The sequence below is a fragment of the Excalfactoria chinensis genome, chromosome Z (assembly GCF_039878825.1).
Source record: "Excalfactoria chinensis isolate bCotChi1 chromosome Z, bCotChi1.hap2, whole genome shotgun sequence".
Lineage (NCBI taxonomy): Eukaryota > Metazoa > Chordata > Aves > Galliformes > Phasianidae > Excalfactoria > Excalfactoria chinensis.
Genome location: NC_092857.1, coordinates 43290278 through 43312229, shown reverse-complemented (window position 1 = coordinate 43312229; position 21952 = coordinate 43290278). Strand labels below are relative to the sequence as shown.

Sequence of the window (21952 nt, the reverse complement as noted above, 5' to 3'; positions counted from 1 at the left end):
CTTCCACTTTTGCCTTACCTATCTGCAATGTGGTAACTGCAGAACCTAATGAGTATCCACTTTGCCTAAAGCGATGCAGGCACCCTCATTAGAAGCAAATGATACCTCTGCATGGAGAAACTGAGTTCTGTTTTGTCTGACGAGAGCTGATAGCTTCGCAGCTTCTGTAAACAAGGGGAGAGTCAGTGGCATGGCAAAGTCTGCAAGTGAGATACAGCTGAAGAGAATCGGCAAATGCCATGAGTCTCACTAGGGAGCTGAAAGGGCTACCTCCAAGACTGAGCAGGAGGTGAAACTGTGCCCATCTTGTCAGCTCTTCAGAGTAACAACGGGGCAATGAGTCCTGCTCCTACTACTTCATTTTAGCACAAAAGGCAATCATCTCACTTTGATGCAAAATACAGACCACCAGCTGCTATTGGTCAGTGCTGCTCTTCAGTTCCTAGAAGAGCCCTGCAAGATGCTAACTCCAGTAGTTGGCAACAGCTTGTCTCTGTGCCCCACTCTGAGCACAATGCTGCTGCTTCGTTTACACTTGGGTTTTATGCTTTTACCAGTAGGCTGGGCTTCAGCAAGAGGATCTCCCCTCCATGTGCCTGCAAAACACGGACAGCAAAGTGAGTACTGCAGGGCACCTGAAGGTTTTGGTTTAGTCTCAGTCTGAAGAATCTAGAGCTGACCACCTCGTATGTCCACACTCCAGGTATAAGAAGTTGGGCTTTAATTGCATGGATGACCCTTGAGTTGCTGGTTGTCCAACATGTGGTAGGGAACCCTTCATCACTCAGCCTTTCTGAAATACTCCTGTAGCCTGCTAGAGAAGAGCAGAATTATCTGTTGCACGTATGCAACAATTTATAACTTGTATGTAGCAGTAACTATTCACTGCCTTCTGTCATAGTGCTTGCATCTATTCTAAATGAGGTGGGATGGCTAAAACCTCGATACTCTTGGAATAGCGCTTGCAGTAGTATATTAAAATGCACTCTCCTGTATCTTTTAGCAGAGATTGTGCTAGTTATTTCTCTCCTCTGCAAATGCAGCACACACTGTGAGTACAAAGCACCCAGGATCCCACAGGCAGGCACGTAGCAGCTCCAGCTGTATGTAGGACATGGCCTAGCAGATAGTCTGAATGTCCTGTACAAGGAGATGGCCACCAGTAGGTTGTAATCTTAGCATTACCTTGTTTTGTGATGTCCTTGTTTTGAACAACAGTTTTCTGTAGAATGAGAAAGAAGGATTTTTCTGAGGTTTAGGAAGTGCTTGTGTCTCTGAGGGGAGAGGCTGCCATAGTCAGGTTTCTCATTCTTTCTCTCACATGCAGCAGAATATTCCATAGGTGAACTTCATTGTTCTGGCATGAGGAAAAAGTATCAACACATGCATATTCCTTTTGGGTAAATGCAAGCAGAGAAATCAGAATTTACTTATCCAAGGTCATTCAAGGTCAGAGGCAGGCAAGGGATTAGAAACCCAGATCTGAGAACTAATTAGGCCATTGTGTAAGCCACAGTGTGAACAAGCAAAAAAATAAAAAAAAATAAAAAAAATCACGAGTTTTCCTAACATGGTATCATAATATGACAAAATTGATATCTGAAAGCAGAAGCATTCTGGGAAACAGGGAGGAGATGGCTGTGTAGTCATGTGCGGCTCCTTGCCTTTCTACTGCAAGAGAGCCCAGGATCTGGAGAGCAGCAGGACAAGCGCAGGTACAGAACTGAATACTGACATTCCAGAACAGAAATAAGTGATAAACTGCTACAGTAGGAGGCACTTAGACCATTAGCCTAATTGAAATCTCCTACCCCTTTGTGGGCTACTTAAAGCACGCTGAAGTGATAGTTTTGCTTATTTCAGTGCTATTCCCACCAGGCTACTACCATTTGTGTAAGTGGTCTCTGCATCACTTTGCTGGACTTGTTTTCTCTGAGGCTGGGCATACCACTGCATGCAACACTAGCTCCTCGTTGTCTGCACTGATCTGCTCAATGATTCCACTTCACATCTGGAGGCAAGAAGTGCCGTCACTGGAATCATCTCTGACTTACACCAACCAGTGGTTTGGATCAGTCCAGTTACCATATAAGATACTGTCATTGTGCAAGCACTCAGATGTTAGCCTTGTGCACTGCTGCACATCAAGGTGTCCCACTACTATTTGCTTCTAACTGCTGCTGTTCTGCCTCCTCTTGCTGAGTAGTCATCCCATGTTGTGCTGAGATACCTACTGTCTGTGTTCAGCACAAAAGACTTTGTAGTCAAACAGAGGAATACAGTTTTGCTGCTTTCTAATTTATAAGGAAAGACCTGGAAAAGCTTTGCATACATGCTGTTTTGTTTTGGATTCTGCATCAAGGACAATTATTCTGCCATAGTAATTTCCCAGAAAATGCAAAGACTCTGAGAATCCTGCAGATGGAAATGGTATTTCCACACAAATGTCCATGAAAAGATCCTCCTTCCTTCCATGTGCCCAGACTTACTGGTGATGTCTTGCAATCCAGCTGGCAACACCAAAAGCACAGAGCAGTAGCACAAACATACTTGGAGTCATGAGGAACATCAGATGGCTTTGCTTGCTGATTTCATCTGGGGCACAAGCAACCCACTGAAAGAGAGTAGGGCTTGGTATTTTACCAGGGACATCCTGCCTCTGGGGAGATTATTTTGTGTTGGAGATAAACTGAAATGAGCACCACTAAGGGTGCTTATCATCAATTCAAACTTTAGGAAGAAATTCTGATTTAGAGTGTTGGATATGCAGTGCAGATGCTTACATGGCTATGCCTGTACTTTGCTGGCAGCTGTTTCATCTCTCATGCGTGCCTCCAGGCATCAGTTTAATCTCTGCTGCCTTTCTTGACCAGTGCCCCCCCTGTACTCACACATACCCCCAAATGGCTGCCTTTTCTCCAGCCCACATGTAACAGATGTTGTATATTCCCAAGATCTTCAGGATCTCTTTGGGAGTCAGGCAGATGCCATGGGGAGGTTAATTTGTACAGCACTTGCCTGCAGTCAGACATCAGTGTGCAGGCATTGTACAGAATTCTAGCAAAATATTGCTCTTTTTCTCATATCAGTGAATGTATCCCAATTTCATCAAAGCTAGGAAAGCTCTTAACGTTCTCCTCACTGTTCCAGTCCATATTACTGTGGAGTCAGCATTCAGAGGCTATTCCAGATATGTCCTTCACCACTGAGAGCTTCCTTTCTTCTCATCAGTCCGCTTCTGATGTTGATTAAGGTACCAGATGCTGATATAAAGCTAAAAGTGCTCCAGCTTCCTCTTTCTCTACTACTTTTCTGGCTAGCTCTTCACAAAGAATTTGAAAAAAATGAACACCAAAAATTCAACACATCCTCTTAGCAAAATATTTTTAATCACACACCAGTCCCTTGTATTGTCATGGTTTCAGCAGTGTTCTTATGGGACCTAAAGTCAGAATGCATGGAGAAATAGAAAGAACCCTTGAAAATTCTCTGCATTACCACTTTGTTCTCTGACAGAAGAGAACGAAGAAAGAAGAATGCATAATTTTTCAGAGCTGTTATTACTGTTGCTTTGCAGCTTACAATTAAACCAAACAATATTCATCTGCTTGATAACCACAAATGTTACTGTTTTCACTCAGTACCATGTGAATGAATCAGAAGGACAGTCTCAAGCACTGTTTCAGCAAGAAGGATGTATCCTCTTAGCTTACAGAGCCCTGTTTCTGCAAGCAGGAGGAAGCAAATGGAACAATATCTGCTCATCATTACCTAGTTCTTCAGCTAATTCTCAGATATATTCTATGCACATGTTTCTCAGGGCTGTGCTATAATGCTGCTTCTGGCTCTCCACTAGGTTTTTATGGCAGGTTTTGTTTTGTTTTGTTTTGATTTCCTGCTCTTTTCTTCTCTGCTGTCCTCTACATACCTCTGTCACAATAACACCCATACCTGAGCAAATTCCCCAGGAGCTCAAATCTCTGACTGACCATCTCTGACCTTTTTTTTTGAGTACTACTCTGACAATTCTTGTGGTGGATGCTATCTGACACTGGAGACAAGCTTCTCCTTGAAAAGGTGATGATCTTCAGATCTTTGCATTTATTTTCCACTAAAAGTGAAGCCAATTGCTGCCTCATGCCCAGACCACTCAACTTCCCTGCTGTGATCATCAGACAGGTGGGGATGCTGTGAGATGAAACAGTGCTGGGGAGCTATGCAACCCAGTTGACAAAACTGACAAGACTATGGGGCTGCAGGAGGCCACAACAGCCAGGTTTTTTGATTTTCTAGAAGTCACAGCAGAATCTCACCACCTCTAGGACTATCCAGGCTAACCAGAGCCTGGCAAAGGACAGGAGAGTACAGCCCCACACTGCCTGAATGTTCTGTGCAGGCATGGAGCATAGAACAGAGAGCACAAGATGATGACAAAGTGACCAGTATGCTTTCTGGAACAGTGGCATCTCTAAATACACTGCATGTTTTCAAATATAGAAAGACAGATGGACCAGGTATTTTCAAGCATAGGAAGTAATGGATCCTGCTGTAAGGAGCCTCTACTGTACAGAGACATTAGAAAGCTGGCAGCATAGGGTATAAAGCCCAAGGTTAAGGGTTCAAGTTCTGGTCATGGATACTGAAAAGCAACCCAACAGTGGAACAGGTTATAGCCCATATTTCCCTTTCTTGTGTCTCCCTGTAAAATTTTACTTGAGTAGCTCAGACACATGCAGAGCCACCAATGTATTAGCAACTAGAAAAAAAAGAAATGAGAAAGTCAATACAGCCTAACCTGGTGGGAAAGCATTGCCCTTACTGCTAATGTGCAGAACTTCTGGGTGTGTGAGGCAGCTCTGTCTGGCTCTGCAGCAGGTGCCTCTACTGAAATCATCTGCTGTAATATTTTTAGCTATTATTTGTGATGCATGAGTAGTGATTTCAGGATGCTTCAGACCCAGTTGTCCGTCATCTTTTTCCTTCTGCAAGCACATGAGAAAATTTCAGCTCTGAGACACTTAGCTATGTCTGGAAGACCACTAGTGACAAACAGAACTTACCCAGCTCCTGGGCTTTGTCCAACCATCTCTTTATAATTAAAAATGAGATCTTAACTAAAATAAATTCCTCTCATTCATTTGCCCTCTGAATGCCAGAAACCAACTAGTTTTCTATTCTCAGTTTATAAAGTTTTCATTTTTTTAGATAAAGAATGATCAACACTGACAGTTGAAAATATATTTTTAAAAATGGATGTTAGCAGTTTTCATTTGCCTGTTTAAATTGCTAAACACTCTCTCCACTTAGTGTGTGGGAATGCAAGAAAAGCTGTTCAGAGCAGCAGCTGTGGAGCAAGATAAACAGCATGAAAACCAAGGACACCTCTGGAAGGAGAAGAAGGGTCTCACAGCTCTGATTGGATATGTGCCTGCATGGACAGTTGAAAAGTATTTGTAGAATGCTTTGTTGACATGTAAAGGTGGTTGGGAAAGTTGTAAGGGCGGATGGGAAAGTTAGAAAACAAAAGCTTGTAAAGGTATATAAGGTATGTGAGAACTTGTAATAAATGATTTGTATTGTTCACATCTGAGTCCGTGCCTCAAACGCTGCATTAGTGCAGCTTTCAGTAAAGCTCAGCCTTCATTGGCCAGATCTCTAAAAAGACTGATCAAGGTGTTCAGTACCTGGTAGCAGAGGGCTGGCAAGGTACTGCAAAAGGCTACGGTACTTGACAGCCCTCCATACTGGCTGTGTACCTAGAATGCAGGTTGGTAACCACAAATTATTGTTTTTGCTCAGTCTGCTGTGGAGAAATGGCTGGTTTAAGAAGTAGAGCCACTGACAAACTCTTGCTATGATGTACAAAGTCAGGGTGTTCTCACTGTCCTCTACTAAAACCATGAACAAAACTCACCTCCACAGGGCAGCTGTCCTTAAAGCAGATGTATATAAGCATTTTGGCTCTAAAAAGAGAAGGATATCTTTCTGCCACCTTCCTGTTTTGTGACAGGCTTTGGCAGAAGCTAGAGGAAAGAGGATGCACATTGTCAATACAAACATATGCCTCTTCTCCTATTCTCCTCCACCTGCCAGAGCTCCTTGATAGCAGCTCAAGCATTTGTTGAGCTGTTCTTGAGTCTGCTGAAGAGATTACTTGCATGACAGACAGGAATGCACCAAGATGACAATGAAGTCGTCGAATAAAAACAACATAGAGAAACCCAAAACCAAAAGAAATCTGGACACAGCAAGGTCTCTTTGCCATTGCAAGCTGATATGGCATCATTCCATAGAATCATGGAATGGCTTGTGTTGGAAGAGACCTCAAGGATCATCAGGTTCCAGCCCTCCAGCTACAGGGAGGGCTGCCAGTTGCTAGATCAAATGCCTGATGAGGTTGCCCAGGGCCCCATCCAGCCTGTTCTAGAATGCCTCCCAGGTTGTGGCATCCACAATATCTCTGGGTGGCCTGTTCTGGCAGTTTAGCACCCCCTCAGTGGAAAAACTATCCCCTGACGTCCCATCTAAACTTCCTTCCTTTAGCTTAATCTCACATTAATTCCCTCACTTTGGTAACAACTTACACAACTCATTTTTGACAAACCAGAGGAGAAGAAAGAAGGGTGCCTGTGCTTCACCAAAGTCCTTGTTCTTGCTTCCTGACACTGCAACCACTGTGAGACCTGTAACATCACACGCACTTTCTTCAACAGGCCCACAGCTCTGACTCGTAAGAAAAAGAAGCAGATCCTCTTGATCTTCAGTTACTATTCACATAAACAGCCAGCAGTATGCCCAGCTCTCTCTTAAGGACTGATCTGAGTGTCCTAAAACTTACCAGCTTTTGATGGTGCCTGAGTATGGGACTCTGGTTGGAGGCATATCTCTAAAAAATGTAAACTGACCACAAAACCCACGCTCTTCAACAGAACGGTTTAGTCACCCAGTTATTTTAGGACACCAGGGTCAACAGTGTCCAAATCCGATATCAGCTGTCCACTGGCAGAGGCAGCAAGGTGATCCTCTACTTGATTGCAATTAACTAAAAATCGGTCTCCAATTAACACCACCAGTTTTTACTGAAGATAACCACCTAGACTTTGCCAGAGTACTTGTGCTTGAGCCCTCTGTTGATGCGATGTATTGACTTACCAAGCAGCTGCTCTTCCATGCTTAATTAGCAAGTGTAAAATTAGTTGGATTGCACAGAAGAGCTGCCCTAGTTAAAACCCTTCTGACTGTCTGCAAGTAGCCAGCGTCCATGAGCATAGAGTGAAATTCACACTGCCATCTAGCGACTGAATATCCACTTGCTGTACTGTGCACCAAAAGTGATGCTCAGGAAAATGAGCAAAGATTCTAATTTCCCAAAGAGAAAATCTTATGTATGTTTACCCTTGTACTTACATGGCTTCCCGAGCAACACTGATGGGTGACACATGTAATGGACTGCAGAGAGCCTTAGCACGAAGGAGTTTGCACAGGACACCTTACATACAAATCCAGATAACTTGAGATACCTACATCTGGTTAAACTTCTTTCAGCTCTTCATACGACACATATAGACTCCTAAGTAAATATGTGCAGCTTTTACATGCTGTACTGCAATGCTTTTGTATTATTTGTTCTTTTGTTTCCAGAGCAGCTACAAGGAGGCACAGAACATGTAGAAGCATTCCTCTCCCCACAGCATCATTTCTGCTCCAAAAATAGGCTCCTTATTTTTGAAATGTCTTATATCTGAAGGGTGCATATTCCTAAGTCAACTGATTAAGATAAAAGGATACTGAGAACAGAGAAGAGATGAATAGAGAATATGGCCGTGTCAGTTTTAAACTGTGATTTCTGCCAGGAACAGACCACCCCTGTTTGAACATTTCAGCATTAGATAAGCTATTGCGGAGACAAACAGGTGGCTGTCTGCTTTATAGATTTCTACTCCTTTCTTCATTGTTTTTATTCCCTGTTCATCTGCCTTGAGTTGACTCCTATGCAGTGTGTACTCATCAAAGAGTACACAGGGTACCTTGAAGTGGCAATGTTATTCATGACCAGAAGTATACAGAGCAGGCCAAGAGCGTTAGACTTCTGAAAAGGACCTGTTACAAAGACAGAAGTAATACAGATGTTACCTTCAAATGCTATTTGGTACTCTTTGTTCCCTTTGCTGTATTGTACCAAAAGTCTGCCAGTACGGCCCTACAGGGAGATTAAATATTTTCAGTTTGAATATATTTAGTAGAGATGATCACTTACAAGAAATACTAAGTACTGTAGGATACATGGCACCTTTGGACTGAAAGTGAAGAGCTGGACTGCCACATAAAAAGGATTGCCAATACTCAGACAAACACTCTCTTGCCACGTTTTACAAATCCATTTATGATGAGCGGAAGATATACTAGTGAAAGTTGCTGCCACCCCAAAAGGCAGAGGGTAACCACAGACTAAACCAGAGACTTATGACGTAAGCTGCAAAGTCTTACCCCACAACACATTTGCAGAAGGCACAGATGTTTAGAAGAGGACATGGGCTCAGCTGAGGAACATTTTCCGTCATATCGCACCCACTATGACATATCTGTGAGAACATCTGAAACGTGGCCCAAGGTGTTAATGTTCTCTCTCCATTCACATGCATGAGGCAGGAAAACTGCAGCTGCAGAGTCACTGCCTGTTTTGATTTGTACACAATTCCACCCGAGGTTCCAGTTACATGGATTTATAAGGAACAGTGGTACCAATACAATTTTCCATTCAGACTACTACTGTGCAGCAGTAGAATTGTATACAAGAGTCACATCACTGTATACAACCAATGATGGTAAGATTTGCTGATGAGCCCTTAGGACACAGCAGTTCCATGATCACGGCAGTCAGTAGTAGTGTCTGTATGTTAACCACCTAGCTCTTTCCACTGCAAGATCCTGCTTTTGTTAACTCATGTTTTGTGAGGCTTTCCCTTCAATGAGAAAAACTGTGTCTTGGCCATTTTAAAATTAAAGGCTTGGTAGCTGCAGCTGCAAGCTGGCTGGGCAGCGTATCATTTTCACAGCTTTGAGAGCTCAGCATTATGGAGTGCAGCTGACTACCACAGAACCAAAGTGACTTGTGAAAAGAGTTTTGCAATCTGAATAGGAGCAAGCACAAAGATTTGAAAGGAAAAATGACAATTTGTTTAAATGCAGTAAGTGTTTGTTTTTTGTTTTTTGTTTTTTTTTTTAACTGAACTCTAGTCTCCATCAGGACTCTCGGCAGTTGCAGTTTGCTTGGTTTCATGTTTAATTTTGCTGTTGGGATACATTTCTGGAGTGCCTATTTGTTTATTTTTCCTCTGGTAAAGTCAGCCCTTGGAGAAGAGGTATTTTCTTTCCAAGTACTGTTACACTTGTGAAACTGGCATAAAGCCCCATTAAACTTGTGAGCAGATAATGACTCCTTACTGGATACTTCTGGACATATTTTCCAGTATGAGAAGGCCCAAAGTTATGAAACCATAATAGTATAAGAGGCTCATCAGAGGATCCCCCTGTACTTGATGCAGAAGCACATAAAAGACATAAGACACTAAAGAGATCACATCAGACACAGTTCATCTTACTTCAGATGAATTATTTTCTTTGAAATGGATGCTTGTATTTGCGAAGAATCATCTGCCTTACTCCTGTCAAACCATTATAAAAGACAGGGAAATGTAGTAGCATCATACACAGAGGCAAACCCTGTTTCAATTGATGATGTTCAATTCTATGCCTGTTGTACCTTTGTGAGCTTTCTTGACTGGTAATGGCAAATACCTCACTTTGCACTGAAGATCTTGAAAATGCTCCTACCAGAGTAGTATTCCAGGCTTAGTGTACTTTCAGTTCACCTGGGTAGAAATACACATGCTTCATTCTATGTTAGAAATTCATCTCTGGTTAAAAATATATATATATATATATAGCTAGGTAAGTAGATATAGCAGATAACAAATTGCCAAAAGTTTGAAGCTTATGTCCATTCTAAACATCTAACATTGTAAACTCTACAAAAATGCCTTCTTTACCACTGGTAAAGTGGCAAAAACATTGTAAGATATAGCTTATAAACATTAATTACATGATACATAATTAATTATGTTTCCTGTGAGTTGCTTTAGATCTGAAGAATACATAGGATTAGCTAACATATTTAAAACTTCTGAAACAATCTTTCCTATCATTTAATTATAGCAACATCTTTCAACGTCTAGAATCAGGAAGACACTCATATTATGGAATAAATACTACTATTTATTTGTTCCTTCTACATTTTTTTTTTTTTGGATGAAAGTATTTCAAATCAGACAAGCGCTCTTTGCTAAGATTACAGTTTACAACAGCTGTTTACTGAAAATAGGGTAGGTACAGCAGGCTTCTTGTACAGGTATTCATGTCCCTCACAGTTCTGTATTGCAGGTAACATACCTTCCTTAAGTGGGAGGAAAATTACTTATTGGCTGAATAAATGCATGGAAAAGACACAAAAAGTCTATAGGAACAAGAAGACTGAGGAATGTAATGCAGATAGAATCACAGAATCACAGAATTATCAAGGTTGGAAAAGACCTAAAAGATCATCCAGTCCAACCATCACCAATACTTCCCAGCTAAATCATATCTCTCAACACAACATCCAGTTGTTCCTTGAACACCCCCATGGTCGGTGACTCCACCACCTCCCTGGGCAGTGCATTCCAGTGCCTGACTACCCTTTCCGAGAAGTAATACTTCCTAATGTCCAGCCTGAATCTCCCCTGGAACAGCTTGAAACCATTGCCTCTAGTTCTATCACTGCCTACACAAGAGAAGAGACCGACCCCCAGCTCACTACAACCTCCCTTCAGGAAGTTATAGAGAGCTACAAGGTCTCCCCTGAGCCTCCTCTTCTCCAGGCTGAACAATCCCAGCTCCCTCAGCCGCTCCTCATATGGCCTGTGCTCCAGACCCCTCACCAGTTTCGTAGCCTTCCTCTGAACGTGTTCCAGGGCCTCAATGTCTCTCTTGCAGTGAGGGGCCCAAAACTGAACACAGTACTTGAGATGCAGCCTCACCAGTGCCGAGTACAGGGGGACGATTACCTCCCTGTTCCTGCTAGTAACACTGTTTTTGATGCAAGCCAGGATGCCGTTGGCCTTCTTGGCCACCCAGGCACACTGTTGGCTCATGTTCAGCTGTGTATCAATCAGTATCCCCAGGTCCATTTCCTCCACACAGTCCTCCAGTCACTCCGCCCCAAGCCTATAGCGCTGCCTGGGGTTGTTGTGGCCGAAGTGCAGGACTCGGCATTTGATCTTGTTGAACCTCATCCCATTGGCTTCAGCCCAGCTCTCCAGCCTGTCCAGATCCCTCTGTAGGGCCTCACTACCCCCAGGCAGATCCACACTCCCAGCCAATTTAGTGTCATCTGCGAACTTACTGAGGGTGCACTCAATGCCCTCATCCAGGTCATCAATAAAGATATTGAAGAGAACAGGCCCCAGCACCGACCCCTGGGGAACACCACTCGTGACTGATCACCAGCTGGATTTAACTCCATTTACCACCACTCTCTGAGCCCGGCCCTCCAGCCAGCTCCTTACCCAGCCGAGAGTGTACCCATCCAAGCCACGGGCTGACAGCTTCTGCAGGAGAATACCATGGGAGACAGTGTCAAAGGCTTTGCTGAAGTCTAGGTAGACCACATCAACAGCCTTTCCCTCATCCAGCAGATGGGTCACTAGATCATAGAAGGAGATCAGGTTGGTCAAACAGGACCTGCCCTTCATGAACCCATGCTGGCTAGGCCTGATCCCCCAGCCATCCCGCACATGCCGAGTGATCTCCCTCAGGACAATCTGTTCCATAACCTTCCCTGGAACTGAGGTCAGGCTAACAGGCCTGTAGTTCCCCGGATCCTCCTTACAACCTTTCTTGTGAATGGGAGTCACGTTGGCAAGCCTCCAGTCTTCTGGGACCTCACCAGTCAACAAGGAGAGCTGGTAGATGATGGAAAGCGGCTCGGCTACCACCTCTGCCAGTTCCCTCAGCACTCTCGGGTGGATCTCATCTGGCCCCATGGACTTGTGGCAGTCCAGTTAGAGCAGTAAGTCTCTGACCGTTTCTTCCAGAATCACAGGGGGGCTAGCGTGCTCCCCAGCCGAGACTACCAGGTCAGAGAGAGGAGTACCCTGAGGATAACTGGTCTGACCTTTAAAGACAGATGTAAAGAAGGCATTCAGAACCTCCGCCTTTTCCTTATCCTCAGTGTTCACATTCCCAGCCTCATCCAGTAAAGAGTGGATATTCTCCTTTGTCCTCCTCTTACTGTTAATGTACTTATAAAAGAGTTTGTTATTCCTTTTCACCCCAGCGGCCAGGTTAAATTCAAGCTGGGCTTTTGCCTTTCTGATTTCACCTCTACATATCCTAACAACTTCCTTGAATTCATTCTCAGTTGCCCGTCTCTCTTCCACAGGCGGTAGATTCTCTTATTCTCCTGGAGCCTCAAGAATAGCTCCCTATTCATCCAGGCCAGTCTTCTTTCCCGACGGCTCATTTTGCGGCTCAGGGGGACTGCCTGCTCCTGCGCCCTTAAGAACCCCAATACATGTTTTTGTTGCAATACAAGCAGAATTTTACAGAGCAGCAGCCATGGATCAAGATAAGGACTTCACAGAGCAGCAGCTGTGGAGCAGGATAAACAGCATGAGAACCAAGGACACCTCTAGGAAAAGAATGAATGGCTCGCAGCTTTGAAGGGGGGTTTTAGGGTTGTTATTGCAGTAGCTTTCCTCCAATTAGTGTGTGATTTTTGAACACCCTTGTCTGTCTGCTATAAAAGTATGGCTTTTTGGGCAATAAATGGGCGCAGCTATATTTAACCATATTGGCATGTGGCTGTTTGTCCTAGCGCCCTGACCTTTTGTCTTCAGGTTCGTCAACATTTTTCTTCCCTTCCAGCTGAATGAGGATATGTAGCATAACCAGTTAATTATTTCTGATCTGTAATAGAGAAATCTGAAGTCATAGAGGCTGAAAACAAAACAAAACTTCACACTTTCAGTGTTCTAAACAGAATTCCAAGAAAAAAAAAACTAAGCAAACTTTATAGGATCTTCAAAGCATTCTTCTTGATTGTGCAGTCAGGAATTCAAGCCTACCTTGAAAACATCCAGTGTACTGAAAACTACTGGGATACAAATACACCAGAGCCAACCCTTTCCCTCCCACTCCCCTCCCTCCAAAAAGAAAGTAAACCAAAAAGCAAAAAAAACCCATAGATCTCCATGTACATGAAGAGGATGTACTATTTTTAACCTCAGTTGGCATCCAAGAACAGATCATGAACATCCAAAGATGAAAAAGAAACCACTAAAAATTTTAGACAGGTGCTTTAACTGCTTTTATTACAAAATGACAGTTGGCATTAATTGCATACAACAGTACATGCTGCCAGAACTGCATAGCTGCTCTCACATAAGAGAAACAGCTTCAGCACCTACTTGCACTAATCTGAAGTAGGTTACTTTTTATCCCCTATGCGAGCATTAATTGCAGTCATTACTGCAGCATCTGACATGATTGTTAGAAACAAGTCAAAGTAGGTGTGACAAATTGGTTTAGTGCTTTATAAATAGCAAGTATAGCTTTATGTATTTGCTGTTATGAAATAAATCCTCTAGTTGGTATGTTAAAATTATTAAGCTTTAAATCATTTTTCCCCCCCACATCTAGAGATATCACCAGTAGTAGAGGCAACTCAAGAAACCATGCAGCACTCTGCACTCCTCTTTTATTGCAGCAATACTTCTTTCACCAGGGGAATACTACGATGCATTTTACAATAGTTGACGTCCCCTACTGAGTACTCTTCTACAACAGCTTGAGAGCTTAACATTATTTCTTCCAAGTTCAGTTACTGCTGCTTGTCTGTCACTGTGCTCTGTTCTGTGTTAGAACTGTGCTTGTTCTTAAGGGACCTTCCGATGTATCTCCAGTACTCCTTTCGGATAGTGTCTTTTTCTTTAGCCAGGATTTCACACAGCTAAGGAAGAAAATTGAGACATCGTGGACTTACACAAAAAACTGAAGCAATTCCCAGTTATCTTTATAAAATACAATGGCAGTCCAGGTCAGATAGTCTTATAAATAATTTTTGGCAACATAGGGTTTTTCTTTTCTTTTTTTTTTTTTTTTTCCTTTGTTTTTAACAAGTCTGTAGCAAGTGTCCAATGACTACGGATGGACGCCAACTCCAAATGGCAGGCAACCATCCTGACAGTGCCCCAAAATCTCCAGTTGGATTTTAGTTAAAGCTGCTTCCTCTGAGATTCCTTTCCATAGCTACTGCTTGTATCTGCTCCAGACTATCCAGCCTACAGCATAATTCCGGGTATTTGTAATTTCCTGACAAACTTGGTTATCTCTGAATGGAACAGCAGGTTGTAAACCCTTGATTAAAAACAGTGGAGGAACAAGAGATACCTCCTAACAAACTGACAGGAGATACTGCATTGATAATTATTATCTCAGCAGATTGTCTTGTAAAGATTCTCAGAGTAAGTCAGTAACTCTCTCACACAACTTGTTAGAGATGATCCTATACTGGTTCACATTGTGATTTTTATTTTCACCTGACTGGACAATGGAGCATAAGTCAACCCTTCTCAAAGGACTTGATGTATAAAATCTATATAGCGAGCGCACAGCCCACAAATGTTCTTGCCAATTCCCTCATTACACAAATGATATTGTCACTTGCTGAATCAGAATGCAGAAGTAGCAGCTTCAAAGCCAAAATAGATGCAAAACCCAAATTCATTGAAACGGTATTAAATGGGAGGTACAACTACCCTTATTTAGACTGGTCCTGGAATACAGCAAAAGGAAATCACTGAAAAAGAACAGTTCTGGAACACAGAGACTACCGGCAAGAACTGTAACTACAGCTCTAATCACAGTGAGTTTCTGCGCATCCCATAAAGTGAAAAAAGTGTTCTTATAAAAACTGCACTGCAAACCACTGCAAGGATATCCCCAAATACAAAGAATGTGGAGATAAACACTGCTAGGAGTCATTTATTCTCAGCAGAGTGTGATACCCAACTCTCCTCACTGATGCTTCCAGTGTCTGCTGGCCTTCTAAATAACTCCATCAGCTTTTATAGAAATAACTAGGTACAAAAGGAGCTTGAGCATCCAATTAGGTATAAGTACTCTGAGAACAAGATTCCCTAACTTACAAAGAAAAATATGTTTAGCATTAGAAGCTTCGCTTATTCAAACAATTTTCTTGTTTCTGAAGGTGATATTAGAAATCTTCCCTTATGACCTGGTGAAGAAAAATTACAGTGATTTGGTAACTGGCAAGTTACTATTTATAAGTAATTAAGCAAGACCTTTGTGACTATTTGGCTTTGATGTCTACCTCTTCATAAAGATGCTGTGCTTAACAAGTGACCTGTTCCATTTACAAAATCCAATCCCATTTAGTCTGAATATAAAACATGAGAACAATAGATGGCATCCCTGAAAGCAAAACCAAGCCCTCCTAATGTACCTCTAATGCCTTGTTTAATGTTTCTTCCTTGTTTTCACACTGGTTTTCAAGCATATCTTCATATATGTCCACAAGAAAGGCAATCAGATAGGGTGAACTGTGGCTGGGCTGTAAACTCAGCAGTTGCTCTAGCAGATTTGGATACTTAGAAAGACCACGATCCTGCAGAATCCTGAAATATAAGTAAATAGTCATGAAACATAACACTGGGAAATCTGATGAGAAGTATTGGTTTGGTTATGACTCCTGTATTTGATGATCAGTTTGGGTGAAAATAAAAACAAGGAAGTAAGGAGGAAGTATAGATATAACGCAGCAATAGCATAGCTTCATGTTGTAGTATGCAAGTAAAATTATGCTCAACCAAACAGAAATGAAATTGAAAGCACGCTTGCCCCACAGTGGATAACTCACCCTTTTAAATAGTTCCAAGCACTCTCATTATGTGGTACAGCTGTGATCATTTCAAGAGTGTATCTGTGAGAAAAAGATAACAGCTTATGAAGGTAAGCACTAACAACTCTGTTAGAAATTACCTGAATGTGTTCAGATGCAGAGACAGCAGATACTGACAAACAGTTCCATGTGCAGCACTACCAAAAAAGTATACTGGGCCTCTCTTCACCCTTCTGCAGTCAGCATCACAAGGACTGAGAGCATCCCAACCCATCAAACATCCCAACTACTGTTCTATAACAACACTTCTGAAGTCTTTAATCAACAGGCTGGTTCTTCAGATAATCTCCCACTAAGATCATCGTGAATATTGCACCAACCTATTGTACTGTGTTCTACATCCACTAACACAGAGATCAAAGGAAGCAGATCTAACTTGAGAAGAGCTTCTTGAATGTAAGGACTTCACACAGAAACATTAAATGCTTTGGAGCAAGAGGAACCTTAAAGATAACCAGTATCCGACCCCCTTGTTGTGGGCAGGGCTGTCACCCAGCAGATGAGGTTGCCCAGGGCCCAATCCAGCCTGGTCTTGAACATCTTCAGGAATGGGACATTCACAGCTTCTGTTGGTAGTCTGTGCCAGCGCCTCACTGCCATCTGACTGAAAAATTTCTGCCTCACCTCTAACCTGAATCTTTGAGTTTAGAACTGTTCCCCTTCATCCAATCGCTATCAGACCCCATAAAAAGTTGGTCTCCATTCTGTTGAGAAACACCCCTCAGATACTAGAAGGCTGCAACAAGGTCTCCTTGGAGCCTTCTCTTCTCCAGGCTGCTTTAGTACCACTTAACAAGTCACCGGTATAGCAGACACCTAGATGCATTCTGAACAGAACTACAAAGCCCACAGTGGTTGAGGCCTGTCACGGTACTTCTTTGCTTGCATATAATTGGGATGGCTTAATATGGGAATGAACAGCGTTACTAACTGGACTTCTCTGTCTAGAACTGCTGGATCATCATAGCCAGTGGTGTTGAAAATTACAAAATATCTTTGGTTCCAAACAGAGTTATTTCTCACGTCCTCCCTTAGAAGCTGGTCTACGTATTCCAGTTCATCATCCCATAACTTGAACTCCTACAGAAACAGAAGGACGGAGAAAATCTCAGTTAAAAGACTTCACTCTTAGAACATATTCTACTTAAATATAAGTTCTCTGTTAAATACAGAGACATTAAAAAAAAAAAAACAACGCAAACTTTAAAGGAAAATAAGAGAGGGTATATAACAGTTTCACTCAAGGGAATGAGTTAATCATTAAATTCACACACAGAAAAGGAAGCAGACAGTAGTAGGTCTCCTTCAGCTTGCTTTCTAAAAAACTAGTTTCTATCCAAGTTTTATCATCCAATACAATGCAACTCTTTTTAATTTCCACACAGTTTTAAAAAACAACATGCTAAATGCCATACAGGATGCATTTAAGATGTCAAACTCTGCAACCTGAGTATACGTAATGTATAGTCAGTTCTTTGTGTACTATACCTGAATAACCCACTGTCTGTGCTGCCAAGCGTGGTAATTTTTGGCATCCTGGTTAAGAATGTCAGCTATGAACTCAAGCTCTTGGGATGGATCCTGCAGCCACTCCACCAACACTCGTCTGTGATGCCTGATGACAAGAAGAGAAAGCTGTTTGTAGGGTAGCTGAGAACTTGTCGAGTGTGTGTTCTGTATTAAAGCAGCATTTGATATCTGCACAATGTACAAAAAGAAGTGTTATGTAGAAGAAATACACAAACAAATGTCATTTATCTCTGAGAAATACACCATGCAAATTTCCACAGTAATAAATTTTCTGCGACAAATCATATAAGTACGTATTATCAATCATCTTTTTCCAGACAAGCTGTGTGTATCTGAAGTAACACATTCTCACTTCAACACTAACACCAGAGTCCTCAGCAAAATAAATAAATAGATTTTTTCCTGTCCCACATGCTAATAATGATGTGGTGCCATGGCTCCTATGCCTGGAGTGTTATAATAGAAGGATATAGGATCTTTAGAAAAGACAGGCTGAGGAGATTAGGAGTGGTGGATGCCATCCATGCCAAAAAACAGAAGTGCATGGGGCTCTGCCTAGGGACAGGTGATGTTCCGAGCCAACTCAGAATTCACGGATTGGGATTAAAGTGAGGGCATGACTATGTGACAAAGGTGATGTGAGGGTCTGCTACAGACTGCCTGACCAGGAAGATGAAGCAAACAAGACCCACTACAGACCGATAGATGCACCCTCATGTTCACAAGCCTTTGATTCCACTGGAGGAATACAGTCAGCCCAGTTATCTGTTGAAGGGACAACACTGCAGTGTAGAAGGAGTGGAGGAGGTTCCTAGAACACACCGATTATAACTTCTTCCTCCAAGTCACAGGGGAACCAGTGAGGAGAGGTGCTGTGCTCACTGCAGCACCTGGAAGAGGTGTTCAAAGAGCAGAAGAAAGCAAATGTCATTCCTATCTTCAGAAGGAGAACCTGGGGAACTACAGGTCATTCAGCCTCAGCTTGGTGCCTAGAAAGGTGATATGGTAGCTAACTCTGGAAACTATTTACCAACACAAAAAGGACAAGAAAATCATTCCTACACAAAGACGATCATGGGACTGGAGCACCTCTCTAGGAAGAGAGGCTGAGACACAGGACTCTATGGCTTGCAGAAGAAAAGACTGGATGAGAATCTCAGCAATGCCTATAAATATCTGAAGGGATATAAATATCTGCAAAGGAGGCAAAGACATGGTCTTTGCAGAGGGGTCCAGTGCCAGGACAAGAGGCAGTGGCCACAAAGAGGAACACGGGATGCTCTAGGGAACATTTCAGTGTTAAGCAGGTGACTGACCACTGGTAAACTTGCCCAGAGAGGTGATGTGTTCTTCTCCTTGGAGATTTTCCATAGTTGCTTGGATGCAGTCTGGGCAGCCTGCTCTGGGTATCCCTGCCTGAGCAAGGCTTGGAGCAGAATGACCCGGGGGTCATCTCAAACATACTTTGAGTTTGTAACTGCTGTACCCTCAATTCCCATTCACTTCAGGATAAATTCCAAGAGCCAATACAAAAATAAAAAATATTTTCCACCCATCCTTTTGTTCGTCTTTTCATTAGTTGTTCTTCTGTCACACTTATTTTAAAAACCGAAATGAAAACAAGACCTTTTACTACGATCAAGTTTAGAACAAACTGCTACAGAGCATGTTGGCAGTGATACAAGTCTATCTAACTTCTCTGCTGCTGTCACTGCAGTACATGCAAGAATCAGCTTAACAAATTTTAGAATCAATGAGCCTAACAACTGCAAAAAACCAAACAATTCAGAAGATCTACAAACTGAAAAGAAAATGTAGTTTTACCAGACTTGGTAGTTCTTCGGCTGATCTTCAATGATTGCTGTAATATATTTAAGCTCCTCATAGAGATCCTTTCCCAAGGACTGCAGGAGGACCCTCCGGAAGTGCCTGTACAAAAGTCAAACATTCAAACACTGCAACAGATATTGCTAGGATTCATAAAGGAGCCTTTCTTCACAGCTGTTCTAATAACTACAGAATTAAAAATTCTGTTAAAGGCCACTCAGGCAGTGAACAGTGGACAGCTGGTATGTGAATGGTTATGACATGTTAGCATAGCGCTGATAAGTTTCAAGTCAATCTCTTTCTACCCACACTAGTTTCAACACAGCAGAAACTACATGGTTTTGTGCTTAAAATAACGTAAGCTTTCTGTTTTTATGGGAGTGAGTGAAACAAAAACATAAAAAGGGTAGTTGCTGGCATTAATGATTTAAAATACCTTCCTCTGAATATCAGAAATTCACTGCTTATTCATTATCTACCCATAAACAAGACGGATCTTTCCAAACACAGTATTTCTAGGTATGCAAATATATATAGCAGACAGATAGTAACTACTGCGTTTTTACAAGTCTTCTTGAAGTCACCTGAAGACAGCTTCCCCATTTTGCCAAGGAAATGCTGCAGCTTAAAATTAGATAACATACAAGACAACGTTCTTTTTGCTGCTAATTTTGACTTTTGTTTTATAACTTCCTCAAAGCAAAATGAATGAAACCAACTAAATCAAAACCAGACAGGGAATATACTGAACATGGGCTATCTTAGAAGCCCAGTAAGAACTGACAGTACTCCCCTGCACAAACTCAAATTGTTGTTATGATTATACTAACAAACCTTTTAAGAGTCTCAAGGGGCTGGCAGTTAGCTGACATGAGAAATAATCTTGGGTAAAAATTTAGGCAATCACTTACCATACTGTATAGTTTGCAGCATTTAATTCAATGGCATCTGCTGTTAGCTTAAAAGCTCTTTCACTTCTCTCATCCTTCTGTAGAACAGCCCGAAAGTAATCATAGACATCCCGAACTAAAAAGACAACAGTATCTTATCCAAGGCTATAAGAAACTAACTGGTCAGATTAAAGAGTAAGATTATTAACCCTCTCAAGTCACTTCCAGCTTTATGTACTTGAAATACATCTCCTTAACAACAAAGCTACAAATAACTCTGCCAGTTCTATTTAACACAGCTAATGATACCACTGTACTGCAAAGCTGCATAAATGTCTTAAAATGCCATCTAAGACAACCAGAAAAGTACCTTGCTACTTAATCATACTGTTTCCTCAGATGTGATAGTTTCATATATGCTTCTCAAACTAGAAATGCTTCACCATGACAACTAAGCTATCTGCAATTCCCCTTTGCATGTATGAATTTAAAACCAAACCTGGACTACTAACATCTGACGTAAATATTCAACATGTGAAACATGCAGTGAGAACATCACATGCAGCTGCTGTAACACAAAAATGCTCATTATTTTCTCTCTACCAGGCCAACTACACTAGTAAATACATTACCTGAAGCATGCAGACTCGCTTTAACAGTACTAAAGGAAGATATACGTGTAATCAATCAAAATCTTCAAGAAAATGTTTAAAACTTACATTTTTCACTATAGATGATCTGAACCACAGGATTTGGACCATCATTTTGAGGAACGGGTTCAATGTCTGCCCATTCTTTTCTGTCCCTGTAAGCACACACATACATATTTTTAAACTTTCAATGCTTTTAAAGCGCCACTCCAACCATGAAACACACAAATCTGTGTTCAGATCTCTCCTTCCTCCTCCTCAGCACACTGACACTGCCCCCGCCCCCACGCCTCCTCATGCCCGTACCAGGGAAGACATGGCCCAACCGCTCGGACGCTGCGCTGCCCCGGACGTACCTGTACAGCACGTAACCGCCATCCTCCTCTTCTTCCTCCAGCAGCTGCCCAAAGCCGCTCTCCGGCTCGACGCCAGTACCACCCTCCGCTTGCAACTCCGCTGCCTCCTTACCCTCCGACGCCATCGCGCCGTACATCAGCCGCTTCCGGGATCTGGCGGAAGTGGGGAGAGAGAGAGGGAGGGAGAGCGCAGAGGGCAGAGCGCCGAAGGCAGCGGGAGAGCGCCACCTGGTGTTGCGGGGTGGTAGGGCCGCCTATGCTAGGGTAGCTATACACGGTAACAAGATGAGAAAGGCGAGGAGAGACTTGTGCCCGATGCCGTTTGGTTGATATGAGAGCCCGCCTTCACATAAGGACTGGGGTCTTCCTTCAGGTGAGACCCACAGCATCAGGATAATACTTCTGGTACATCACAGAATATCCCGGCTTGGAAGGGACCACAAGAATCGTTGAGTCCAACCTCTGGCTCCACAAAGGATCACCCAAAGCCAAGTGCTCTGTGAGCTCTGACAGCTCAGGGCCATGCCCACCGCACTCTGGTGCAGACCCCTCCCCTGACAGCTCCGTGCCGTTCCCTCGGGCCCTGTCGCTGTCACACAGAGCAGAGCTCAGCGCTGCCCTCCGCTCCCTGTGAGCCGCCATGAGGGCTCCCCTCAGCTCCTCTGCTGTGCGCTGAGCACA

General features: G+C 42.7%; 1 protein-coding gene across 1 annotated transcript; it reads right to left on the bottom strand.

The window, feature by feature from the left end:
* Window positions 1-13385: 13385 nt before the first annotated feature.
* On the bottom strand, window positions 13386-21429 carry FNTA (farnesyltransferase, CAAX box, subunit alpha). Its single transcript, XM_072359305.1, has 9 exons — window positions 21272-21429; window positions 20985-21070; window positions 20287-20401; window positions 19373-19477; window positions 17507-17633; window positions 16950-17098; window positions 15977-16039; window positions 15563-15734; window positions 13386-14047 (listed from the first exon to the last, which is right to left on the bottom strand). Exons 1-9 carry the CDS (start codon window positions 21406-21408, stop codon window positions 13919-13921), a joined length of 1083 nt encoding a protein of 360 aa, XP_072215406.1. The 5' UTR covers window positions 21409-21429; the 3' UTR covers window positions 13386-13918.
* Between the last annotated feature and the right edge of the window lie 523 nt (window positions 21430-21952).

Excerpts from the sequence above, each read along its gene's own strand:
- FNTA (XM_072359305.1), bottom strand. The coding sequence starts at position 21,408 with ATGTACGGCGCGATGGCGTCGGAGGGTAAGGAGGCAGCGGAGTTGCAA. Across the intron at positions 21,071-21,271 it reads GGCGGTTACGTGCTGTACAG|GGACAGAAAAGAATGGGCAG; the intron begins GTACGTCCGGGG and ends GTGTGCTTACAG. Across the intron at positions 15,735-15,976 it reads GCTTGGAACTATTTAAAAGG|GATTCTGCAGGATCGTGGTC; the intron begins GTGAGTTATCCA and ends CTTATATTTCAG.